Source organism: Chiloscyllium plagiosum, unplaced genomic scaffold (assembly GCF_037043375.1).
Source record: "Chiloscyllium plagiosum isolate Xiang-an unplaced genomic scaffold, Cpla_swu_hap1 HiC_scaffold_8, whole genome shotgun sequence".
In the NCBI taxonomy this organism is placed as follows: Eukaryota; Metazoa; Chordata; class Chondrichthyes; order Orectolobiformes; family Hemiscylliidae; genus Chiloscyllium; species Chiloscyllium plagiosum.
Genome location: NW_028270146.1, coordinates 44,423,287 through 44,450,077, shown reverse-complemented (window position 1 = coordinate 44,450,077; position 26,791 = coordinate 44,423,287). Strand labels below are relative to the sequence as shown.

General features: G+C 41.3%; 2 protein-coding genes across 8 annotated transcripts in view; one reads left to right on the top strand and one right to left on the bottom strand.

Annotated features, from left to right (window-relative positions):
* The window catches only part of dync1h1 (dynein, cytoplasmic 1, heavy chain 1), a 99,075-nt gene extending 97,419 nt beyond the window's left edge, over positions 1-1,656 (top strand). For all 4 annotated transcript variants that reach the window (XM_043697386.2, XM_043697385.2, XM_087989763.1 and 1 more), the window contains 2 exons: positions 392-519; positions 1,349-1,656. In XM_043697386.2, the coding sequence (XP_043553321.2) occupies positions 392-519; positions 1,349-1,477 (257 nt within the window). In that variant the 3' untranslated portion in view covers positions 1,478-1,656. The remainder of the gene's footprint in view (positions 1-391; positions 520-1,348) is intronic.
* Positions 1,657-2,197: 541 nt separating this feature from the next.
* On the bottom strand, positions 2,198-26,590 carry LOC122553514 (uncharacterized). Of its 4 annotated transcripts, none has more exons than XM_087989766.1 (6): positions 26,505-26,590; positions 15,777-15,990; positions 14,987-15,056; positions 14,700-14,756; positions 6,611-7,226; positions 2,198-4,079 (listed from the first exon to the last, which is right to left on the bottom strand). In XM_087989766.1, exons 2-5 carry the CDS (start codon positions 15,806-15,808, stop codon positions 6,612-6,614), a joined length of 774 nt encoding a protein of 257 aa, XP_087845892.1. In that variant the 5' UTR covers positions 15,809-15,990; positions 26,505-26,590; the 3' UTR covers positions 2,198-4,079; position 6,611. The 4 variants fall into 4 exon arrangements, with proteins under 4 accessions (XP_087845892.1, XP_087845893.1, XP_043553330.1 ...); XM_087989767.1 differs by having other exon boundaries at positions 14,992-15,056; XM_043697395.2 differs by lacking the exon at positions 15,777-15,990 and adding an exon at positions 14,835-14,894 and having other exon boundaries at positions 14,992-15,056; positions 26,505-26,556.
* Positions 26,591-26,791: the final 201 nt, after the last annotated feature.

Genomic DNA, 26,791 nt, shown 5'->3' with positions numbered 1-26,791 from the left:
TTGGATTGTCCAGCTGATACTATGTCTCCGTCTCATTGCAATTGCTGTCCACTTGGAGCAACAACAACATGGAGCGAAGGGGACTATTGTATTAAAAGTTATTAATCTTATGCAAGTTACACAATCTGCAAAAAAAGTACTTACGCAAAACTGCAATCTGTACTTGTATGGCTAGTAGATAATATTTGACTGGCTTCATACATTGCATATTATGTGCAAGTAGTGTACAATAAATAAAACCTTTGAATTGAAGGTTAATATGGTAATCTGAGGCTCCACGCACTTCTGCACCTATCTGTATATCAAAGGCAAATTACACTAGCAATGCAATGGCAGCCTTGTTAAAAAGATAGATCCAAACAAAAGCTAACATCGCCTTTCCTTTGTCTAGGCCTTACACTTCAGGGTGCCACTTGTCATAACAACAAGCTGTCTTTGTCCAATTCAATATCCACTGAACTGCCTCTGACGCAACTTCGGTGGGTTAAGGAGACCAATGCAGAAAGGAAAGCTAATGTGGTGAGTAAATTACACATTTACTTAATATAACCTGCACAGTAGGTTAGAGTTCAGTAAGATATTGGCCCAAAATATACTGTCAGCATAATATCAAGAGTATGTGAAATACTGGAGCAGGCAAGAGAAGATGCCTGATTTAAAACAAAGTTAGGAGCATGTTATTTGGAGGTGTGGTGTAACACTATTTTGGCAAAGTTGGCATTTTTGCTGTCTAGTTCCATATTAAAATGTAGAGTCACGTCTGAAGGGTGTGGTAAGTTTATTGCTGAGGAACTTCTGACATTTCAAAAAAAATTACAAGTCTCTTTCCTTCAATTGTTTGAGATTTTAAAAAAGCAAAATACTTACCCTGATCTCTCATGTCACAGATTGCCAGCAAAAAATTATGCACCATGAAAAGGACTATTGCCCTACCAAAGTAAAGTTTAGGTCATTGTATTAAAGATTACTTATTTAAATGAATTGTTTCCTGGAACTGTCACTAATTAAATCCTTTTATATTTGGGTGGTGTTCAGTTTCCACATTGAATGTTATAGTTTGTCAAACTAGAACATTCAGTTATTGTGCTCTGAAATTGTTTCATTTATGGATATTACACTGTGCATAGTCTGAAACAATTCGTACTGCAAAAATTTGGAGAAAAGGGGAATGTTTGAAAATGTGGACTGTCAAAATTCAGTATCAATTCTCACCAAACATGCTGTGTCTGTCCTGTTGTTGTGTTTCAGCATTTCTTTTGATTTCCACCATCTGTTTCCACCATGCTTTAAGATAAAACCGTAAACAGATATTTACTTATCATTCTAACATGCATGTTTCACTTCACAGGTGACACTTCCAGTGTATCTAAACTTCACTCGTGCTGACCTGATCTTCACTGTTGACTTTGAAATTGCTACGAAGGAAGACTCTCGCAGCTTTTATGAGCGTGGTGTTGCACTTTTGTGCACAGAATAAATAGTAACTTTTGCTTGAAATATGATATTACATACATGCATGTGCTGTTGTTTAGAACTGAATTGTAGTAATCCTTTCAAAGTAATGAACAATTTTATGTTCCATAAACAAGATGGCATGGCTACTGAGAGTTGGAAAATGTATTTTAATTGGTTTTACAGATAAAATTATGCATCATGGTTGGAGTCTCTTTTCTCATTAAATTCACAATGCATTGAGATCCAATGTTTCTGGATTTCATATCCTTTTCTATAGGAAAAATTGAGTTATATTAGTATGTCTGGTGATGAGATACTAGAGTTGCATTACAGGTTGTTTGTGTGTCCAGTTCATACTTTTTCCTCCCTTTTCTGTACCTCTAGAGAGGGGAATGCTTCTGCCAGTTTCAAAGAATAAATAATTGTATATGTTCTTTGAAAACAGTTTTATTTAAAATGTTATCAGTGTACTACAGCAGTCATATTGTGAGATTGTAGCATTCTGATTACATTGTTTCTAGATAGAACCTTGTACCACAAAACTTCTAATCTGACTTACGTACATTGAAGTGACTGGAGTTAAACTGCCACTTTTAGTTTTTATTGTCCCACCTCAGATCCTTGCTGCTTCCTGTTTGTTTCTAATCTTTACATCCTTATATGCATTCCACTGCAAAGTGCAATTATATTGTCTGCAGTTCTTTGTTTGTACTCTGATCTCAAAAACTGAAGCTAGAAAAAACCCAACTCAATGTTTATTTTTGCTTTGGTTATTCACAATATTAAGTAATACATTTCAAATGTACATGATTGAAAGTTTCTAACCAGTTAGCATAAAAGTTTGCATTAAACAGTAAAGGAAATGTGACCAAAGTGTTAACAATTTGTTAGTAACTTTTCCATTTAAGTCAAACTAGTTCTGGTAATAGCATACCCCTTGTGTTTCTATTTGTTCAAGAGTTTGGCTCGGCTAACATTTATTGCCCCTCTAATTCTTCAGAGAGCTTGAGTCAGCCATAATACTATGGCTTTGGAGTCAGTGTGTAGGGTTGACCAGGTAAGGATTTTCTTTCCAAAAAGACCTTGGTGAAGCAGGTGGATTTTTTAGTGACACTGAACAATGGTTTTATAGTCACTATTAGGTTAGCCATTCCTCTTGAACTCTCATTTCAGCTGCCATGATGGGATTTAAATCCAAAGTAATCTAATCAAGCCCCAGGCTAACTAGGGCCTTTGCTTAATAGGCCAGTGATACCGAAAAGTGTTCAAAAACATACGATTAATATTAGCAATTTTAAAACAACTTTTAATACCAATCTTGAGCCCAATGTAGTTTAAGTCTTGTCACATTAGTTATTGCCACCTTTGACTAGGTTAAAGCTAGAAAGAATAGTGAATCATTCTAAATAAGAAAATCCTGCTTAAATGATACAGAATGCAAAGCTGGTGCTTTGTGGTGCAGATGAGTTACAGTACACTGGGGAACTTTATTTTAGCAACATCTGAAGCTAATGTTTCATGATCTTTAGCAAAATGGCTAATCCCTTGAGATGATTTGATGATTGAGACTTTAGCTAGTGTGGAAATTGAGGCCATGCTGTTGGCATCACTGCATTGCAACCAGGAAGAAACCTGAAAGACATGTTCAAAAGTATAAGTGAAATTTTAAAAGTATTTCTTCTGTGAGCAATTTGAGCCAGGTTTCCTTAAATTCCAAACATGATTTAAGTGTAACACAATAGCAGCTGTGCAGAATTCAGTGATAAGTCTCATGGAAACCAAGGATTTATTCTTTACTAAAGTTAACTTGAGTACCATTCAAGTTTGGAAGAAAACTATAAACAAATGTTGCCATGATAGACATCTTGAATGTATACTACCTCTTTCTTAAATATGCCACACATCCAGCTATGTTCAAAGTTTATCACTGTCTTCATTTGGGAAACAGTCTGACCACTGATTAGCTATCATTAAATTCCCTTCATTGAATTCCTTTATGTTCAGTTATGTGAAAAGGCAGGAAAATGGGAGCTATTAATTGACTTATGGCCTACTTCTACTGCTGTTGCTTGTCTGCAGGATCATTTCCAGAGACGTGGTTTTAATTAAGTGGACAGATTAGAGAAGCTACTATTTTCTTTAAAGCAAGGTGATGGTAGCTTTGGTGTTGAAAATTGTATGGGAGAAAAATGATCTCTAACCAAAGAACACCATTTTGTAAAACAAAAAGCAGCATAAAATAATTGGAAAATCATTTGAGGAAAGAAGTTGTTGTAGGACTTGGAGGGGTAGAAAAGTATTAAAAGGTGGGCATTGCTCTTGCAAAAAAGGCTGAGCCACCCTATTTAGTGCTACATTCCTTTACAAAAGTAGCAAACAATTTTGTAGAAACAAAGAATTATTTTTGTTTGAGAAACACGCAGTAATTGTGTAAATTTCCACTTCTGATTTAAATATTGGATTTGTGACTAAGGGCATTTCTAGTCTGATCACAATAGCTAGCCATGCCATATGTTTCAATGCAAGCTAATTTTGGAAATCTTCAACTTCTTGCATCTGTGTACGACTGCAATCTGTTCTTTGCTCCGTTGCTCTGTTAGATACATTTGAATATCCTCTTCACCCTAAAACAGTGAAGGAATCATTACATAGTATAACTACTAAAGTAAAGCATTCTTCCTATTCCATGCTGGCATTTATTCTTCAGTCATGCTATCAATTTTACCATATCTCAGGACTGACTGCAAATTCTTCCTAATTTCACTTCTGCTGTTGAGACTCAATACAAACATATACTCACGTATTACCGAACTGCCATATTCCATGGAGACCTGGGCATTCTACAAAATGAATTTTCTCTTTTCTCCTTGTATTGTTACTCATGGTGAAATACCTTTAACCCAATCTCTAAAGCTTTGCTGATGTAGTCAGTCAGTCAAAACATCTCATACTCCCCAATCCACTAAGTTATCAGCATATTATTCAAATATTTAGTATTGAATTATAATTTTATTACCAGAAAGTGTGTACAAGCAGTACAGCTTCACACAAACAGCCTAATGACAGTATCAATTTCTAAATGCATAGTTGAAACAAATGCTTAAGTCTCAAGAGTGCAGAGGAATAATTGGTTTTAGCCTGGTACTTAATATCTTAGTCTCATTCAGCTGTACACAAGTGCAACCCCATACTCATCAATTCTTAACACCTTTTGAAAATGGCCTAGCTGGCGCTATTATGATCCCAGTGATATCTGGCTTGTTCTTAAAATTTTGGTTAAGATGGTGTGGAGTTTTTGATAATAGAACAGTGTTATCTAAATAGATCTTTAGACAGCACAACAAAAGATGCATCTTCCAAAACCAAGGAGAGAATCAAACTTGCCTGTGACCCTAGCCAGGTCTCCTGCAAGCCTAAAGACTTGCATCTTTGGTTTTTGGAAGCCAGTTATTCTGAAATGAAAAGTAACTAATTACTTTCCATGTTTACTCTCCTTGTTGTAAGCCCTACAGTTTAAAAACAAACAAACAAACTCTCTTCTCCCCCCCCCCCCCCCCCCCCCCCCCCCACCAATTAACAGTTCAGTCACTTGTTTTCTTTTTCCCAATCTCTTTCAGAGAATAAAGTGACCAAGTATATACCACTATATTTTGATAACCAAACTTGAAGATATCAAATATTTCATTACAAATTTGGTTTCAGAAACAATGTTGTATAGAAGGATGTCATCATACTTGCACATCCTTACATATACAACATTGATACTGTCTCAATCTGCTGAACTGAGATCTTGCTATCACCACCACCAAGAAGCAACTTTGGTTTAACATTAAAGACAATGTAACAGAAGGTTCCAAGTTTGATCCTTGGTCCAGAAGAAATATCTACTATCACAATTGACCCCAATTTCCGTACATGGGGGATGACTGTGCTTGTACGAGTCTGGCTTCCCTGAAGAGTTAAATGTTGAAAAAGGCCCTTCAGTTCAACTCATCCACACCAACTACATTCCCAAACTAAACTAGTCCCACTTGCCTGTGTTTATCTGTTTCCCTCCAAACCTTTTCTATTCATGTACTTATCCAAATGTCTAAGTGTTGTCACTACCTGTATCCACCATTTCCTCTTGCAGTTCTTTTTTACAATGGTTCATGTGTGGAATGATGTCCCTCATGTCCTTAAAACTTCCCCTCACCTTAAACATGCCCCTGGCTTTGTACTCCCCCACTCTAGGGAAAAGGCCCTTGCTATTCACCTTGTTTATGCCACTCATGATTTTATAAACCTCTAAAAAAGGCCACCCCTCCACATCCTATGCTCCAGTGAAAAGTACAGCTGATCCTTAACTCAAAACTCTCCATTCCAGCAACATCTTGGTAAATCTTCTCAACCCTCTACAATTTAATATAATAATCCATTTATCTCTCCCCGCTGGAGGCTTCCTGCCTCTATTCCTGATGAAGGGCTTTTGCCTGGAAAATAGATTTTCCTGCTCCTTGGATGCTTCCTGACCTGCTGTGCTTTTCCAGCACCATTCTGATCTAAACTTTAATATTCCAGCCTGCCAAAATGCTGGCGTTTACTAGAAACTTGGGAAAGGTACTAGAAGATTGTTTGTACTCAATGGAACTTTGCCACAGCAAAATAAAATGCCAACTATTTCAGGTAAATAGAAAAGAACACAATACTATAAAACAAGCCTCTTTGCTTTGGCTGAGGCAGTGTTGCTTTGGTAACATATTGAAAGACTTAAGCTCCCAAACTATACCTGAGTTTAGACTTATTGTTCCAATGCTTAGGTGCAGAAAGTGGGCAGTGGAACAGTCTATCCCAACAACAGCGAGCACACACATTTCAAATTAAAAACTGTTCATCAAGATAGGCTTTGTACTTGTTTGATTAGATTACTTAACTTAGTGTGAAAACAGGCCCTTCAGCCCAACAAGTCCACACTGACCCTCCAAAGAGCAACCCACCCAGACACATTCCCTAACACTACAGGCAATTTAGCATAGCCAATCCACCTAACCTGCACATTTTTGGACTGTAAGAGGAAACCCACATAGACAGTTGCCAGAGGTGGGAATTGAACCTGGGTTTCTGGTGCTGAGAGACAGTGAACTCTAGCATTACCCACTTAAAAACAATGGCTTACCTCAGTTTTTGATCACACGGCTTTTCTTTTTATTTATCCGATCATTACTTGTATCAAGTAAAGAGTTTCCATGTTTTCTCTTTGGCGTGAATGCGCCTTCACGAAATCTTTCATGAGAAGTCTTTAAGATTCGTCCTGAGGATAGGTGAACGTCTTGATGACCAAGATAATCTTTCCCAGAGCTTTGCAAATTTGGCATGCTCATAAATCCATGTTCTCCTCCAACAGAGTTGTTTTCAGGAGGAGATTCGGTCAGCATCCCAAAGTCCAATGATCCAAATGGCTTTAGTTTGGTTTTTGAGACATGTCTTGTTGGTAATTCTAAATCACATACTCTGTTAGAAGGTATTTCAGATTCACTAGAAGTTTGTACAATCACTTTAGTGAACGCAGGCTCCATGTGTACGTATTTTAACTCTTTATAACTACACTCAGGTTTAAAGATTGCCTGCAAGGATTGTTTGTAATGTCTTATTTGCAACTTTTTTCTGTCATTTGCTACAATAGCATAAGACTGATCGTTTATCTTCTCAGTGCAAGTATCTAGCAGAAAACTTTGACTTCTATCAGATTCACTTGATGTACTTTCCAAGTCACCATCATATGGATCCAAACACTAAAATTTTGGGGGAAAAAAAAATTGATTAGAAATGATTACATACAATGAGACCCAGTAATTAGCTCGAGTGAAGGTTTATGGTGTCACAATTCTACATAATGTTTCTTCACCAATGCAACTGCATACAAAGTCATGCATTCTCCCAATAAGTTAAAACAAGCAAAATATCAATGCATGAATTGAAACTTCAAAGATATTAATCATTTCAACCAAAATTCAACATTTTATAAAAGACAGGTAATTCAATACTTTTGTGGAATGGTTAATGTCCCTCAAGACCATATCTCATTCAATCATATTTCAAATCAAACTCTTGAGTTTGAACATTTATTTCATTTAGCTGGGAATTTAGTTCACATTAAAATATATAGATTTATTATAAAGACTTTTCAGAATCTTTAGCTACACATTCAGATTCTGTTAAGTAAATACGAGCATATCTCTTTTAATGCTCTGCAGTAACAGAGGGAAGTAAAATACTCTCACAGAAGTTGAAGACAATACAAATATACTCGCTCGCATAACTCATTGAAATCTACTGGATATAAATTTTTCGCCTGAATAGAACTATTGCAGTTTTCCTCCCTTTCTTTCAAAGAAGTTGGGCAAAGTTGGAGGCCAAGAAAAGATTGCTTAACCATTTTAAAATGTTACCAACACAACCTGAGAAATTGTGCATAGAGTCAAATTACAAGACCTGACCAAGCCCAGGCTTTTGGCAGATACCAAAGTTTTCAAGGGATTCCAGAATCTTACAAATAACTCATTAAAAGAGATCTTCATTTTAAATTTCATTGTAAACAATTTGGAATGTTAGAAATTTCAGTTAAAAAAAGTTTCTCCCCAAACATGTTACACTATTTGGTTGGTTCATCAAACCAGGATATGGAATTGACTGGTGAAATGCTCTTAAAAGACAGTTTGGTGTTAATAGGTAACAAAATTTAAGACACATGAGAACTTGGCATTGGTTCAGCAAGCAAAAAAATTGTAATAGAAAATGGATGACAGAGTTCTAGTGATATCTATCCAAAGCTGTTGAAAAAAAATGCTAGATAAGGCACAGGAGAGACCCTGAGCACACTTTCAATCCTGCTCAAAACACATTTACTTGCACAATGTACTCATTGATCAAAAAGGGAAAGTTGGATACAGCACCTGATGTTTTGACCAGCTAAGCTAACAAATTGTTGACAAATCTTTAGAACAAATAATTGCAGATAAAATTAGTAAGCATTTGAAAATTCCTGAGGTAATAAAAATGTCTGTCAACATAGATTCAGTAATAAAAAGCATACTAGTAATAAAATACTAGTTGTAAACAAAAATGCTGTGAAATCTTGGCATGTCTGGCATTTCAGGTTGCAAACTTTCATCAATTTTCACCTGCTGAGCAGGTGCTGCTTTAATGTCAAGTTTCTAGCGTTTGCTGTACTTTCTTTTAAACCCAAGGCAGGTTGTCTTTGACAAGTTGATTGCAATTCCAGTGACAGTGATTGGATAGATAAAAACAAACAGTAGATACTGCAAAATAGTAAAGTTAGAAATACTGGAAGTCCAGACAGATTTGGGGGAGGGGGAAGGAGTGTTTAGGCTACATCGTTCAAACATGATAAAAAGGAACAAAATAAATCAAAAAGGCCAACAGAATACATCCTTTACAGCTATATGACTAAAATAGTTGAAATTCAAAGATTCATACTGCATGGATAAGACCTTCAACCCATTGAGTCAATCCTGGTTACCTGCACTAACCCACCTTCCAGCATTAGTGCTCATTCACATACTTGTTGAAAGTTCTGAAGTTCCCTGCTTCTTTTGCCCTCTGAGAAAGTGTATTCCTTAAATTTATACTTCAGCTACACAAAACCTTGCTTAGGATACACCTGGAGTGCTGAGAATCCCAAATTAGGAAGGATCAAATTGGACTTGGTGACACACCACTTTGGCTTAATAGAATTCAGGGGTTAAAATACAAGGAGATTGCACAAACTATGATTATATTTCGAGCATTTACATAGGAAGGGGTTGATTTAACACTTGATCCAGGTTTTCATTCAGGGGAATTGACGGTATATAGAGAGAAACTGTTACTGCTCATTAAGGAGTTGAGGATTAAGAGTCAAAATATTAGAGAAGGCTTTCAAGAGTTAAGTTTGGAAACAATCCTATGTTTAAAAGGACCAAAATCTTGATACTTGTTGGCAATACAAAATTTAGAGTGTAGGATGTCTGCTAAACACTTGAAAGGCATATACTTTAGTGAAATTCACATATTCTGCCATGGTGCAGCAAGTTGATCGGTCATAATGACCTCCACCTTAATGTTCAATTAAATGTAGGTAAGTGAGAGATAATTATACATTGTGAAAGAAAGCTAAACTAGGAGACAATGCTTTCACAAAATGCCAGTAGAATCTTGGATTTTAATAATAAGGCCTTAGAATAAAAGCATTTGTTTAAATACAAACATTAGTTAAGCTACAGTTAGAATATGGTGTACATTTTTAGCACCAGAGATATATTTTCATCCCCCTACCATCAGCATTCTAGAGACCATTCCCTCAGGTGACTCCCTAGTCAGATCCACACCCACTCCCCTTCCCCTACCACCACAGGAAGTTCAAAATCTGTGCCCACACCTTCCCCCTCATCTCAGTCCAAGGCCCCAAAGGATTCTACCACATCCGTCAGAAATTTACCTGTACCTCAAAACATCTACTGTATCCATTGCACCTGACGTGGTCTCCTCTACATCAGGGAGACAGGACGCCAACTTGCAGATCGTTTCAAATAACATGTCTAGGACACATACAGGAACTGGGCCTCCTCCATCACCAAATCCTTACCACCAAACACCTGGAGGAAGAACATCTCATCTTCTGTCTTGTGACTCTGCAACCACATGCGATCAATGTGGATTTCAGTAGTTTCCTCATTTCCCCCCCCCCCCCCCCCCACATTATCCCAGTCCCAAGCCTCCAATTCAGCACCGCCCTCCTGACCTTCCATCACTTTTTCCATCCACTCCACCCTCTCACCAACCTTATCACCTTCCTCTACCCTATTACATTCTCAGTTACTGTCACCCCAGCCCAAAAGCCTCATTCCTGATGAAGGGAATATGCCTGAAACATCGATCTCCTGTACCATGCTCTTGCACCCTGTTAAAAAGATGCATGAAAGCCAGACAAAACGATAGGTCAACAATGGAAAGTTAAAAAGGTGAAAAAGAGAGTTAATAAAAGAAACCTTGACACTAGAGCAGAGATTGAGATTTATGAATTATAAAAATTGTAAATGAGTTTTATAGATTAGAAAATTTCATCTCCTTGGGGACTCAGTAACAATTCAAATTTATTAACGAAAGGGTGTAGTTAGTGTTTATTTTACCTTTATAACTAATCCAGAGACCAGGAATAAATGATCCAGAGTCGCAAGTTCAATTCCCACCACAGCCATTCAAAGCATTACAAAAATTGGAATACCAACTCAGTATTGACTTGGGAACCAGATGCAAACATGAAAAGCACATGCAGCCCGGTCAGCCTTGCAAAGTACTCCTCATTAACATTGGATGTTATGAGCCAAAATAGGGAGAACTGATCAATCAGCAACAGCTTGGCATTGTCATACTTGCCAAAGCAAACCTTATGGCCAATATCCCAGAGTCTGCCATCACCATTCCTAGTTATGACTTGTTCCATGTCCACAGATCTACCAGAGTTGCTCTTGCACCCCTTAGTTGCAATACCTCACATTTCTCCACATCAAACCAAATCTACCACCTATCTGAATAACTTTCCAAAAACTTCCCCACCACTGAAATTAAACTGTAAGATACTGGTATGCCACTTATTAAAAAAATTAAATATGCGAATTCCAATTGTTACAGGCAGCTGAGAAAGCACTGTCATCCATGATAGTGGGACCAGTCTTCAGCCATTTAGATTCACTTCACACAATATCACAAGAACACTGAGTACAGCAATGGTTATAGGCCTTGACAAGAGTCTAGAACTACAGATGCTGGAATCCAAAGTAGACAAGTAGCAGGCTGGAAGAAAACAGCAAGGAAGGCAGCGTCAGGAGGTGGAGACATTAACATTTCAAGTATAACCCTTCTTCAGGAATGGAGGTCTGGCAATAATGCTGAAAAATTCTTCCTCCAAATTAGTTACACCCCTAGCCAAGTTGTAGGAATGGCTACAAGGCTAGCATCTAAAAATGTAGAATACTGCATAGATGTGACCCATCCACCAAAAAAAAACATTCATGCAAAGCAAAAATGGAATCAAGGAGCTCCATGTAAACATCTAAGCCAGCAAGATTCTGGGAGAGATACTCCACCAGCTTGAGCAATACTTTAGTCAGTCAACAGAAAGTTATAATTATCAGAGGAGAAATGACTCAAAGCTGTGTCCTTTGAGAGGGAAAAAAAAAAAGAGTCTAGCTGAGTTCAGTCAAGGGAGGAAAGAAGATGACAATCAAAATTTCAGAAAGAGATAATGATAGAGAGAACAAACTATTGAAAAGGTAGCATTGGACTATATTAAGCATCTGTACTCCAGCACAATCTGCAACCTCATTTTCCCCACTCAATCATTACCATCAAGCCAGGAGATCAACTCCGGTTCAGTACAAAAACAGCATAAGCAGCAAGTGATTGACATAGTTAAGTGATCCTACAACCAGTGGATCAGACCTAGGCTCTGCAGTCCTGCCACATCCAGTTGTGAGTGGTGGTGGATAATTAAACAACTCATTGAAGGAGGAGACTCAAATGTCCCATCCTCAAATAATGGAAGAGCCCAATGGATCAGTGCAAAAAGATAAGGCTTAAGCATTTGCAGCAAATCTTCAGCAAAAAAAAAAACAAAAATAAGTGTCAAATAGATTATCTCAACCTCCTCCAGCGGACCCTAGCATTACAGATACAGTTGTCAGCCAATTTGATTCACTCCACATGATGTCAAGAAATGGTTGGAGACTGGGTAATGCAAAGGCTACGGGCTAGGAAAGTATTCTGGCAACTATATTGAAGATTTATGTTTCAGAACTTTCCACAATCCTTGTCAAGCTCTTCTAGGACAGTTACAACATTGTCACATGGATACCAATGTGAAACATTGCCCATGTATTTCTAGTAAATAAAAAGCAGGACAAATCCAACCCAGTCAATTACTCCATCAGTCTACTCTTGATCAGCAGTAAAGTGATGGACGGTGTTATTGCTATCAAATAACAACATTTGCTGAAGCCCAGTTTGGATTCCACCAGGGCCAGTCAGCTCCTGACCTCATTACAGCCTGAGTTCTAACAAGGATAAAAGAGCTGCATTCCAGAGAGAGGTCAGAGTGATAGCACTTGGTATCAAAGTTGCATTCAACCAGGGTTTGATATCAAGGAGCCTCAGCAAAACTAGAAATCAGTGGTAACAGGGCAAATTCTCCACTGGTTGGAATAATACCTGGCACATAGGAAGATAGATGTGGTTATTGGAAGTCAGTGATCTCAGCTCCAGGACATCTTTGCAGCAGTTCTTCAGGATAGTGTCCGAGGCCCAACCATTTTCAGCTGCTTCATCAATGACTCTCAAAGGTCAGAAGTGGGGATGTTCGCTAATGATTGCGTAGTGTTCAGTACCATTCGCAACTCCTCAAATACTGAAGCAGTCCACTTTCAAATGCAACAAGATCTGGACAATATCCAGGTTTGGGCTGACAAGTAGCAAATAACATTCACACCATACAAATGCCAGTCTATGACCATCACCAATAAGAGACAATTACCCAGCACCTCTTGACATTCAAATAATATTACCATCACCGAATCCGCCACTTCAACATTCCTGGGGTTACCCTTGACTAGAAACTCAACTGGACCCATCACATAAACATAATGGCTACAAGAGCAGTAGAGGCTAGGAATACTATAGCATATAACTCACCCCAATCTCCCAAAAGCCTCCCACCATCCACTAGGCACAAGTCAGGGGCCTGATGGAATACTCTCCATTGGCCTGGATGAGGGCAGCTCCAACAAGAAGCTTGACAACATCAAGGACAAAGCAACCCACTTGATGTGGCACCAAATGCACAAACATCCACCCCTCCACCACAAACAAACACTCAGTAACAGTAGTGTGTTCTAGCTACAAGATTAACCACAGAAATTCACTAACAATCCTCAGGCAGCACCTTCCAAACTCATGACCAATTCCATCTAGAAGGACAAGGGTAGCAGATACATGGGAACACCATCATGATTGTTCAGCTATGACATAAGCCAACATGTACAGGGGCTACTTTTCTTGAAGTTTGGCATCTCAAACTTTTACAGGAGTTGCAAAAGCAATAATCAAAATTCTGACAGTTTAAAGCAGATTTTGTGAAAGTTTAATATGTACACATACCAGCATCCAAACCAAAATTAAAATACTTCCTAGCTTTATATTTTGACTAAAATTTTATGCATTTTGAAGTGTATACGGTGTCTTGCATCTTTGGAACCTGCAATTTAAGATCTTAGCCACTTCGTGGATGTAGGGAAGGCTATATACATCCACAGTAATGACCAACACTAAAACAGGACCCCAATGGAATTCACCTGACCCTAAAACCAAAACTACCAGATGAATATAAACTTGGGCTGTTCCTGCCTGCCCATAGCCACACAGCATGATTCAGCAGAACAAAGAATTTGTTTATCTTGAAAAGAGAAAAAAAAAAGGTTAAAAGAAATTAATAAACATTACCATTAGTTCTGTGGCTTTTAAAGTAAATCTATTTTAAACAACTTTTTTTTATTAAAAATTGAGAGACAAGTGGACTGATGAAATATATAGGGGACCAACTTTTTTTTTAAGTATACTAACCCTTCAACTGTAGGATAAAGATTTGATGGAAGGAAGCCTCACTCAATTCTGCCAGCTTTAGAAATTACAGTCTTTTGATCACAACAGGGCAGTGTTTAACCTGGTTTCCTGTTACATGGAATTCTCCCATGAAATGTTGGCACAGCATATCAAAAGATGAAATGTTCCATTTCTCCAGATCATGCTGCTCCAGCAGATATATATAAAGAAAATGACAGGCACTCCTTAACGGAGATTAAAAGAAAAATGCACCATATAAAAGAAACAAAAAAGTTGAACAAAAATAACTGCTCTTACACAAAGGGATGATTAGTGAATATTGCTGAGTCATGTGCTAATTTGCCTCTTGCAATCAAGAGATGATTACTAACATTTAGTGGAGAAAACGGCAATGGAGGCAAAATGTTGAATGTAAATCCACGTGTCTAAAATCAATGATTATGAATACCAGATTAACTTCAAGTAATATAATCCAAACAGGTCAGGTATTTATATCACAATACATTCTGCTGTTCTGGTACATGCTGAAACTCCATTTTGAAGTATAAATTTCAACATTTACTTCAACATTAGATTTAGCTTCAGATACTTACTTGGTTCACTGTTGCATGATTCTTTACAGAATCTGGTAAACTTAGGTTCATCAATGCCTGTAATGGATAAATAAAGAAACATTTTTAATTAATATACAAATTAATATTTTATGCTTATAAACTAAGGAAAATTACCTCATTAGTGGCAGAGGCATCAGATTCAGATTCTGTACTTGATTCTAATTTACACTTTTCCTTGAAGGGGGCAGAAGCAGCATATTACTTATTGATTCTTCCAATTTATTTTTGTACAAACAAACTCTTTAAACATGATTAATACTTTTCACCTTACATTGTATTGAGTTGTCAATACTTCCATGTAGTCTGGTGTTCTGGATACACTTGTACTTGCAGCTTCTGAAACAAAGCAAAGCAGTTAAATAAATTAGTATAACATGAGTAAGCAGAATTTCAAAACACACCGCATGTGTGGGTGTCTGAAAAAAAAAAAAGGCTTGGTCAATGAGTCTTTTGAATATACAAATTTCAATTGTCTTGTACGCAACATTTTCTTTTCTCCTCTATTAGCAGCCATATCTTCAGTTGTCTATGTTTACACTATGAATTTCCTTCCCAAAGCTGAACTTTTCTTTTATGATAAAACTCAAAAAAAGTCTCTCTTTCAACAAGCTTTTGATCACCAGTCCCAGTAGCACTTGTGGCTCAGTATCAAGTGACCACCCTGTGAAATATCTTGGGACTTCGCTACTTTTATATTCTTCTTCCGTTCTTTGCCCAAAGGCAATTCTGACTCTGTGCAAGGCAACAGGTCCTGAATCTACTCCAGCCAGAACAGGAATTGAATCCCATGCTTTCGGCACCATTCTGCATGCTGCGGTCCAGTCAACTGAACCAACTGTCTCTGCAACAAGTCGGAGTGGCTATGGGACCACACGTATTTACATGGATATTGTAGCCTATAGCAATGGGTAGTAATGGTCTAACTTCTTTCGGTCAGATAGTTGGCCAGGAATCGCTCCCACTCGCTGTTTGCTCGCTGAGCTGAAAGGTTCATTTTCAGAAATTATCATCATCAGTGAGCCTCCAGTGAAGCACTGGTGTTAGTGACTCACTTACGTGCTTTGGTTTCCTTGGGTTGATGTCGTCATTTCTTGTGGTGATGTCAGTTCATGTTCTTTTTCTCAGGGGGTGGTAAATCAGATCAAGTTAATGTGTTTGTTGATAGAGTTCCAGTTGGAATGCCATGCTTCTAGGAATTCTCGTGCGTGTCTCTGTTTGGCTTGTCCTAGGATGGATGTGTTGTCCCAGTCGAGGTGGTGTGCTTCCTTATCTGTATGTAAAGGATACTAGTGAGAGTGGGTCATGTCTTTTTGTGGCTAGTTGATGTTCATGTGGCTTGTTTTCTGCCTGTTTGTACAAAGTAGTGTTTATTACAGTTCTTGCAAAGGTATTTTGTAAACGACATTAATTTTGCTTGTCGTCTGTATGGGGTATTTCAAGTTCATTAGCTGCTGTTTTAGTTTTCTCTAATTTATTTCATTTAATGATGACAAAAGGTGTCATTCACGTAGCAGACCCAAACTTTGGAACAACACATCCATCCTAGGACAAGCCAAATAGACAGACACACGAGAATTCCTAGAAGCATGGCATTCTAACTGGAATTCTATTAACAAACACTGACTTGGATCTGATTTACCACCCCCTGAGAAAAAGAACAGGAATGGACATCATCACAGGAAATTACATCACCAACCCAAGGAAACCTAAACACAAATAGAAAGTGGGTCACTAACACCAGTGCTTAACCAGAGGCTCACTGATGATGTTACCTAGTATGGTGATAAAACATCTGAAAATGAACCTTCCAGCTCAGCGAGCAAATTTACATCTAGAACCCCAACCTGAGCTACAAATCTTACAAAAAAAAAAAGAAAAAAAAAAAATCGGTAACCTGTCCCACTTTTACTCCCTGCTATTGGTGCAAGCTGGTAGGATTCCTGGTAGTATTTGGACAGCAGCTAAACCAGAGATACTTCACATGTAGTATCCCCCTCCCACCCACCCTCTTAAACAGAAGAAAAGGACTTTAAGGTAAGGGTTTTTTCCCCCTTTTCTTTCTTATATTTAAGTGCATTGTTTGTTTTTAGTTAGTTGATATAAAGCTAAGGCTTACAATGGCAGGGGACCTCAAACCTGTGGCACGTGCCTCTTGCTTGATGTGGGAGCTCAAGGATGTGGCTGACGTCCCTGACTCTCACTTGCAGGAAGTGTGTCCAGCTGCAGTTGTTTGACTGCATGACAGCTCTGGAGTTATGGATGGACTTGCTGTGGGGCACCACAATGTTGAGGTCGTGGATAGCACATTTAGTGAACTGGTCACACTGCAGGTTAGAATTGCTGAGGGAGACATTGAATGGGTGACCAAAAGGCAGAAAAAAAGTAGGAAGGCAGTGCAGGTGTTCCCTGCAGTCATCTCCCTCAAAAACAGATATACTGTTTTGGACACTTAGGGGAAGATGGCTCACCAGGTGAGGGCAACAGTTGCCAAGATCATGGCACCGTGGCGAACACTGCTGTTCAGAAGTGTGGGAAAAAGACTCGTAGGGCCATTGTCATAGGGGATTCTATTGCAAGGGGAGTAGATAGGTGGTTCTGTGGCCGAAAACAAGACTCCCGGATGGTATATTGCCTCCCAGGTGCTCGGGTCAGGGATGTCACCAACCAGCTGCAAAGCATTCTGAAAGGGAAGGGTGAACAGCCAGTTGTCATGGTGCATATAAGTACCAATGATTTAAGTAAAAAATGAGAGGAGGTCCTGAAAGCAGAATTCAGGGAACGAGGAGAGAAGTTAAAAAGGAGGACTTCAAAAAGGTAGCGATGCCAGGATTGTTACCAGTGCCATGTACTAGCTAGAGTAGAAATGAAGGAATAGGCCGGATGAACACATGGCTTGAGGGATGGTGTAGGAGGGACGGGTTCAGATTTGTGGGTCATTGGGACCGGTTTGAGGGAAGGTGGGACTATGACAAATTAAATGGTCTACATCTGAACCAGATTGGAACAAACGTACCTGGGGAAGTTTTTGCTACTGCTGTCGGGGAGGTTTTAAACTAGTGTGGCAGGGGGCTGAGAACCAGAAGAGAAGACTAATAGACAGTGAGGTGAAAACTGGACACTGTAAGGATCCTGAAGTTAGCATTACCAAGGGGAAGAATAGGCAGAGAGCAGATGAATGCAAAAGAACTGCGGCCTGAAGTGCACATATTTTAATGTGAGGAGTATAGTGGGTAGGGCAGATAAACTTAGGGCTTGGATTAGTACGTGGGAGTATGATGTTATTGCAATCACAGAGACTTGGTTGAAGGAAGGGTATGATTGGCAACTAAATATTCCAGGATATAGATGCTTCAGACAGGACAGGGAGGGAAGTAAACAGGGAGGGGGAAAGAGTTGTGTTGCTGGTCAGGGATAATATCACAGCTTAGCTAAAGGAGAATACTGTGGAGTGCTTGAGCACTGAGGCATTATGGGTGGAGCTGAGAAATAAGAAGGGTGCAGTTAAATTGTTGGGGCTGTACTACAGGCCTCCCAACAGTGAGCATGAGGTAGAACAAAAAATAGATAATCAGATTATGGAAAGATGTAGAGGTAACAGGGTAGTAGTGATGGGAGATTTTAGATTTTGCCAACATTGACTGGGATACACTTAGTGTCAGAGGTCTGGATGGGACAGAATTTGTAAGGAGCATCCAGGAAAATTTTGCAGAGCAGCATGTCAATAGTCTGATGAGGGAATGGGCCATATGGGACCTGGTGTTGGGGAATGAGCCAGGCCAGATGGTAGAAGTTGCAGCGGGGAATTTCATGGGAATAGTGACCACAATTTTTAAGTTTTAGAATACTTGTAGACAAAGATGAGTGTGATCCTAAGGGAAGTGTACTAAACTGGGCCACGGCCAATTATATCAAAGTTCAGCAGGAGCTGGGAAATGTGGATTGGGAGCAGCTATTTGAAGGGAAGTCTACATTTGATATGTGGGAGGCTTTCAAAAGATAGATTGAAGATAGTGCAGGATAGGCATGTCCCTTTGAAAACACGGGATAGGGAAGACAAGCTCCATGAACAGTGGATGGAGAAATCATGCAACTAGCCAAGTGGAAAAGGGAAACATACATAAGGTCCAGGCAGCTAAGAACAGAACGGGCCTTGGAAGAATATCAGGAGAGTAGGACCAATCTTAAATGAGGAATTAAGTGGGTTAAAAGGTCTACAGCTGAACCAGATTGAATCCTGAGTCATAGCATAAAATTAAGTTTCCTGACTGAATTTTTTTATTTTCAAAGTAGATGCAAAATTAAAATAAGATGTTTAGTTTGTTCCACTAAATAAAAAGTGTAGCTAGGAGTTTCCTCATGATATTCAGGAAACTCATAGCTGTTGGCCAGTTTATCCCTGAAATAACAAAGTGATTTGAAAAGAATTGAATCATCTTTCCCAAAAGTTATTATATATTACTGCCACTAACAGACTAGGAATCCAAATGGATAGAGATTGAGACATTTCTACAATACATGGATGCAGGTGAAACCTTTCTGATAAAAGCAGAAAATTCCTACCGCAGCTTGAAAATTAAATCAAAATTCTGACTTAGCCAAATGGAAATCACTTTTCTTTAAACAGAAAGGCCCAAGTCATTTCCCTCCACTGAATTATCAATAAATGGAGGTCCTCAAAATTAGATTGACTACTGGCTAATAACGTTCCCTAAGTGTAAGCTGCCGCTCAGTGGGAAGCACTGCAGACTCATGGGTTGCTAGATTGTGGGTTTTAGACTCACTGTAGAACTTTCAAGCTCAAGAGTCCATGCTAGCATTCCAATGTAGTACTGAGGTAGTGCTGTAGTGTCAGGGGGCCATCTTTTGCACGAGACATAAAAATGTTTTGTTCATGTGCAGTTGACCCAGCAATATTTAAAATAAGATCAAGGGATTTAATCCCAAAGTCTTGCTTAACCTTCACCCACCAATCAACATCAGAAACAAAGAACAGAGTATCCAATCATCTTGCTGTTTGTAACAGTGTGCAACTTGGCTGATACTTTTCATACATTACAACAGTAACTGCATGTCAAAGATTGTAAAGCACTTTGGGACGCTGATGTCATGAAAGGTACGACGTAAATTGAAGCTTTCTGTCCCTTCCCCATCAGAGGCTGCCATTTGAAAGAGATTTGACATTCTACTGGAGATGTCCACACTAGGATACACCTTATATTAATAAACAGACTCATGTTCATTTGAATGGACATTATTCCTTTCCCTAAATCATTTACAAAAATCACTCAAAATTATTTAAGTGATATCAGGGCTTTAATGAATAAACTGGATACTATGCTGGCCTTCCTATTACAAAATCAGCTGTTTATATAGTGATGTAAGTTTAAAAAATTCACATCAAGTCATATCTCCACTTTTCACATCAGCTTCATGCACCTACATTCCACAGCTCAAAGACTAAACTGTAACCATCTCTCAAAACAATGGGCTGAGAAGTGGCAGATGGAGTTTAATTTACATAAATGTGGGGTGCTGCATTTTGGGAAAGCAAATCTTAGCAGGACTTATACATTTAATAGTAAGGTCCGAGGAAGTGTTTCTGAACAAAGAGACCTTGGATGCAGGTTCATAGCTCCTTGAAAGTGGAGTCGCAGGTCGATAGGATAGCAAAGGCGGCAGTTGGTATGCTTTCCTTTATTGGTCAGAGTGCTGAGTACAGGAGGTAAAAATAAACTGACTGCAGATGCTGGAAACCAGATTCTGGATCAGTGGTGCTGGAAGAGCACAGTAGTTCAGGCAGCATCCAAGCAGCAGTGAAAAAATCGACGTTTCGGGCAAAAGCCCTTCATCAGGAATAAAGGCAGTGAGCCTGAAGCGTGGAGAGATAAGCTAGAGGAGGATGGGGGTGAGGAGAAAGTAGCATAGACTACAATGGGTGAGTGGGGGAGGGGATGAAGGTGATATGTCAGGGAGGAGGGGGTGGAGTGGATAGGTGGAAAAGGAATTAGGCAGATAGGACAAGTCCGGACAAGTCATGGGGACAGTGCTGAGCTGGAAGTTTGGAACTAGGGTGAGGTGGGGGAAGGGGAAATGAGGAAACTGTTGAAGTCCACATTGATGGCCTGGGGTTGAAGTGTTCTGAGGCAGAAGATGAGGTGTTCTTCCTCCAGGCGTCTGGTGGTGAGGGAGCGGAGGTGAAGGAGGCCCAGGACCTCCATGTCCTCGGCAGAGTGGGAGGGGGAGTTGAAATGTTCGGCCACGGGGCGGTGTGGTTGATTGGTGCGGGTGTCCCGGAGATGTTCCCTAAAGCGCTCTGCTAGGAGGCGCCCAATCTCCCCAATGTAGAGGTGACAGCATCGGGAGCAACGGATACAATAGATGATATTAGTGGATGTGCAAGTAAAACTTTGATGGATGTGGAAGGCTCCTTTAGGGCCATGGATAGAGGTGAGGGAGGTGGTGTTGGCACAGGTTTTACAGTTCCTGCGGTGGCAGCAGAGAGTGCCAGGATGGGAGGGTGGGTTGTAGGGGGGCGTGGACCTGACCAGGTAGTCACGGAGGGATCGGTCTTTGCGGAAGGTGGAAAGGGGTGGGGAGGGAAATATATCCCTGGTGGTGGGGTCTTTTTGGAGGTGGCGGAAATGTTGGCAGATTATTTGGTTTATGCGAAGGTTGGCAGGATGAAAGGTAAGCACCAAGGACGTTCTGTCCTTGTTACGGTTGGAGGGGTGGGGTCTGAGGGCGGAGGTGCAGGATGTGGACGAGATGCATTGGAGGGCATCTTTAACCATGTGGGAAGGGAAAATGCGGTCTCTACAGAAGGAGGCCATCTGATGTGTTCTGTGGTGGAACTGGTCCTCCTGGGAGCAGATACGGCAGAGGAATTGGGAATACGGGATGGCATTTTTGCAAGAGGTAGGGTGGGAAGAGGTGTAATCCAGGTAGCTGTGGGAGTCGGTGGGTTTGTAAAAAAATGTCAGTGTCAAGTCGGTCATCATTAATGGAGATGGAGAGGTCCAGGAAGGGGAGGGAGGTGTCAGAGATGTTCCAGGTAAATTTAAGGTCAGGGTGGAATGTGTTGGTGAAGTTGATGAATTGCTCAACCTCCTCGCGGGAGCACAAAGTGGCGCCAATGCAGTCATCAATGTAGCGGAGGAAGAAGTGGGGAGTGGTGCCGGTGTAATTACAGAAGATCAACTGCTCTACGTAGCTGCGCGTTGTGAGGGCGAGAGGTTTGGGGGGGGGGGGGGTAGACAGGTTGAGGCGGTTAATGTCCCGGCAGCAGTTGGAAATGAAGAGGTCGAGGACAGGTAATAGGCCAGCGCGGGGTGTCCAGGTGGATGCAGTGTGTTGGTGGTGGGCGGGAATCCTGATTGTGAAAGTAAGCTCGGAGCCTCCAATCCCAACCTCACCATTAAGCCAGTGGATAAAGGGGGTGCAGTGGTAGTCTGGCGCACTGACCTCTACACCGCTGAAGCCAAACGCCAACTCGAGGACACCTCTTCCTACCGTCCTCTCGACCATGACCCCACACCCCATCACCAAACCATCATCTTCCAGACCATACAGAACCTCATCACCTCAGGGAGATCTCCCACCCACAGCTTCCAACCTCAGTCCGGGAACCCCGCACTGCCCGGTTCTACCTCCTTCCCAAGATCCACAAGCCTGACCACCCTGGCCGACCCATTGTCTCAGCATGCTCCTGCCCCACTGAACTCATCTCTACCTACCTCAACACTATTCTATCCCCCCAGTCCAGGAACTCCCCACATACGTTTGAGATACCACCCTTGCTCTCCACCTCCTCCAAAACTTCCATTTCCCCGGCCTCCCATGCCTCATCTTCACCATGGATATCCAATCCCTCTACACCTCCATCCGCCATGACCAAGGCCTACAAGCCCTCCGTTTTTTTCCTCTCCAGACATCCCCAACAGTACCCTTCCACCGACACACTCATTCATTTGGCAGAACTAGTCCTCAGCCTTAATTTCTCCTTTGAATCCTCCCACTTCCTCCAGACCAAAAGGGTAGCCATGGGCACACGTATGGGCCCCAGCTATGCCTGTCTCTTTGTTGGCTACGTAGGGCAGTTGATCTTCTGTAATTACACCGGCACCACTCCCCACTTCTTCCTCCGCTATATTGATGACTGCATTGGCGCCACTTCGTGCTCCCGCGAGGAGGTTGAGCAATTCATCAACTTCACCAACACATTCCACCCTGACCTTAAATTTACCTGGACCATCTCTGACATCTCCCTCCCCTTCCAGAACCTCTCCATCTCCATTAATGATGACCGACTTGACACTGACATTTTTTTACAAACCCACCGACTCCCACAGCTACCTGGATTACACCTCTTCCCACCCTACCTCTTGCAAAAATGCCATCCCGTATTCCCAATTCCTCCGCCTCTGCCGTATCTGCTCCCAGGAGGACCAGTTCCACCACAGAATACACCAGATGGCCTCCTTCTTTAGAGACCGCAATTTCCCTTCCCACATGGTTAAAGATGCCCTCCAACGCATCTCGTCCACCTCCCGCACCTCCGCCTTCAGACCCCACCCCTCCAACCGTAACAAGGACAGAACGTCCCTGGTGCTTACCTTTCACCCTGCCAACCTTCGCATAAACCAAATCATCCGCCGACATTTCCGCCACCTCCTTAAAGACCCCACCACCAGGGATATATTTCCCTCCCCACCCCTTTCCACCTTCCGCAAAGACCGATCCCTCCGTGACTGCCTGGTCAGGTCCACGCCCCCCCCTACAACCCACCCTCCCATCCTGGCACTCTCTGCTGCCACCGCAGGAACTGTAAAACCTGTGCCAACACCTCCTCCCTCACCTCGATCCACAGCCCTAAAGGAGCCTTCCACATCCATCAAAGTTTTACTTGCACATCCACTAATATCATTTATTGTATCCATGCATTGGGGAGACTGGGCACCTCCTAGCAGAGCGCTTTAGGGAACATCTCCGGGACACCCGCACCAATCAATCACACCGCCCCGTGGTCCAACATTTCAACTCCCCCTCCCACTCTGCCGAGGACATGGAGGTCCTGGGCCTCCTTCACCGCCGCTCCCTCACCACCAGATGCCTGGAGGAAGAACGCCTCATCTTCTGCCTCGGAAAACTTCAACCCCAGGACATCAATGTGGACTTCAACAGTTTCCTCATTTCCCCTTCCCCCACCTCACCCTAGTTCCAAACTTCCAGCTCAGCACTGTCCCCATGACTTGTCCTATCTCCTTTTCCACCTATCCACTCCACCCTCTCCTCACTGACTTATCACCTTCATCCCCTCCCCCACTCACCCATTGTAGTCTATGCTACTTCTCCCCACCCTCCTCTAGCTTATCTCTCCACGCTTCAGGCTCTCTGCCTTTATTCCTGATGAAGGGCTTTTGCCCGAAACGTCGATTTTTCGCTGCTCCTTGGATGCTGCCTGAACTGCTGTGCTCTCCCAGCACCACTAATCCAGAATGCTGAGTACAGGAGTTGGGATGTCATGTTGTGGCTGTACAGGACATTGGTTAGGCCACTTTTGGAATATTGCATGCAATTCTGGTCTCCTTCCTATTGGAAGGATGATGTTGTGAAACTTGAAAGGGTACAGAAATGATTTCCAAGGATGTTGCCAGGGTTGGAGGATTTGAGCTATAGGGAGAGGCTGAACAGGCTGGGGCTGTTTTCCCTGGAGTGTTGGAGACTGAGGAGTGACCTTATAGAGGTTTATAAAATCATGAGGGGCATGGATAGGGTAAACAGACAAGGTCTTTTCTCTGGGGTGGGGGAGTCCAGAACCAGAGGGCATAGATTTAGGGTGAGGAGAAAGATATCCAAGAGATCTCAGGGGCAACTTTTTCCACGCAGAGAGTGGTGGATGTATGGAATGGGCTGCCAGAGGAAGCGATGGAGGCTAGTACAACTGCAACATTTAAAAAGGCATCTGGATGGGCATATGAATAGGAAGGGTTTGGAGGGATATGGACCAGGTGCTGGCAGGTGGGACTAGATTGGGTTGGGATATCTAGTTGGCACAGATGAGTTGGACCGAAGGGTCTGTTTCCATGCTGTACATCTCTACAACTCTAAAACTACAGCATTAAAAAGAAAAAGTGAAGACATTATCCCACATAAAAGCTGATGAAGAAAAAAAAACCAGAAACTACCAGAAATACTCAGCAAGTCTAGCAGCACATGTTGGGACAGAAGTCGAGTTAATGTTTCAGGTTACTTATTTTTCAGTAAGAGACAAAAAGAAACTGCAGATGGTAGACTCCAAACTAGGCAAGCAGGAGACTGGAAGAGCACAGCAAGCCAGGCAGTCTCTTACTGAAAAATAAGTAACCTGAAACATTAACTCGACTTCTGTCCCAACATGTGCTGCTAGACTTGCTGAGTATTTCTGGTAGTTTCTGGTTTTTTTTTCTTCATCAGCTTTTATGTGGGATAATGTCTTCACTTTTTCTTTTTAATGCTGTAGTTTTAGAGTTGTAGAGATGTACAGCATGGAAACAGACCCTTCGGTCCAACTCATCTGTGCCAACTAGATATCCCAACCCAATCTAGTCCCACCTGCCAGCACCTGGTCCATATCCCTCCAAACCCTTCCTATTCATATGCCCATCCAGATGCCTTTTTAAATGTTGCAGTTGTACTAGCCTCCATCGCTTCCTCTGGCAGCCCATTCCATACATCCACCACTCTCTGCGTGGAAAAAGTTGCCCCTGAGATCTCTTGGATATCTTTCTCCTCACCCTAAATCTATGCCCTCTGGTTCTGGACTCCCCCACCCCAGAGAAAAGACCTTGTCTGTTTACCCTATCCATGCCCCTCATGATTTTATAAACCTCTATAAGGTCACTCCTCAGTCTCCAACACTCCAGGGAAAACAGCCCCAGCCTGTTCAGCCTCTCCCTATAGCTCAAATCCTCCAACCCTGGCAACATCCTTGGAAATCATTTCTGTACCCTTTCAAGTTTCACAACATCAGGTGGTGGAGAAGTCAGTTTTGGAAATGAAACATTATGTCCCATGGACTGGGGTGTGCAAAGTTACAAATCACCCAACACCAGGTTATCGTCCAACAGGTTTAATTGGAAGCACTAGCTTTCGGAGCTCACTCTACAACCACCTGATGAAGGAGCGGCGCTCCGAAAGCTAGTGCTTCCAATTAAACCTGTTGGACTATAGCCTGGCGTTGTGTGATTTGTAACTTTGTTAACCCACAGGAGGGAGCTAGAGGACAGTCTTGCAGCACATCTCTGCTAGATTTACTCATTTGACTGACCAGCACATTCACTGTTGGTCTTCCCACGAAATAGGAATCCACATTGCACATTATGTGTCAAGAATACGATACTACAATGATAGCCCTAAATAAATGTGTTTTCTGCAATGATTGAGACCAGGGTTTCCAGTATTTCATAGCACAATCAAATTAAAGATGGTCAATTCATTAGAAGAATAAAACAAAACGTAATTAGTTTAGTTAATCACTCAATAAACAAAATAAAATCCATTTAATCTGTGAGATGCTATCTTACAACCGCCTAATTAAAGAGGGAATTATCGAAATCTATAATAAAAAGTAAAGTGGAGACAATCACGTTGAACTGCCCTTTTATTGGAGGGACAATTAGAGAGTTTAACGCAAGGGTTACCACGCCTCAGGCGAGGGACGAAGTTGAGAGGAGTTAAAGGATCCAAATCTACAATACAAAGTAAAATAAACCAGACAAAAGTTACTAGGTCACAGCCCCTCGTTACCTTGAATAGAAACGCGAAGTCGCCTCTTCCTCCTACTGCCTGACATGTTTAGACACTCTCCACTAACATCCAACCACCGAATCAACCTTGTCCAATGTAATTGCAATGTTCCCAAAGCCGAGCAAACCAATAGGAGAACGCTATTCGGGGAACTCTCTGATTGGAAGGAACGGGGTCAGTTGTGAATAGTCTTTACAAATTCAATCCCTTTAAACAGAAACATCTGGGAACAGGTGGAAAATAAAATACCCGCACCCTGGTCCCAAGGAGAAGTATAATCCCAATGC

Coding starts and splice junctions, on each gene's coding strand:
- LOC122553514 (XM_043697395.2), bottom strand. CDS start 26,550: ATGTCAGGCAGTAGGAGGAAGAGGCGACTTCGCGTTTCTATTCAAG. Junction 15,057..26,504: donor ACTTCGCGTTTCTATTCAAG/GTAACGAGGGGC, acceptor GCTTTGTTTCAG/AAGCTGCAAGTACAAGTGTA. Junction 7,227..14,699: donor ATCATGCAACAGTGAACCAA/GTAAGTATCTGA, acceptor CCAAAATTTTAG/TGTTTGGATCCATATGATGG.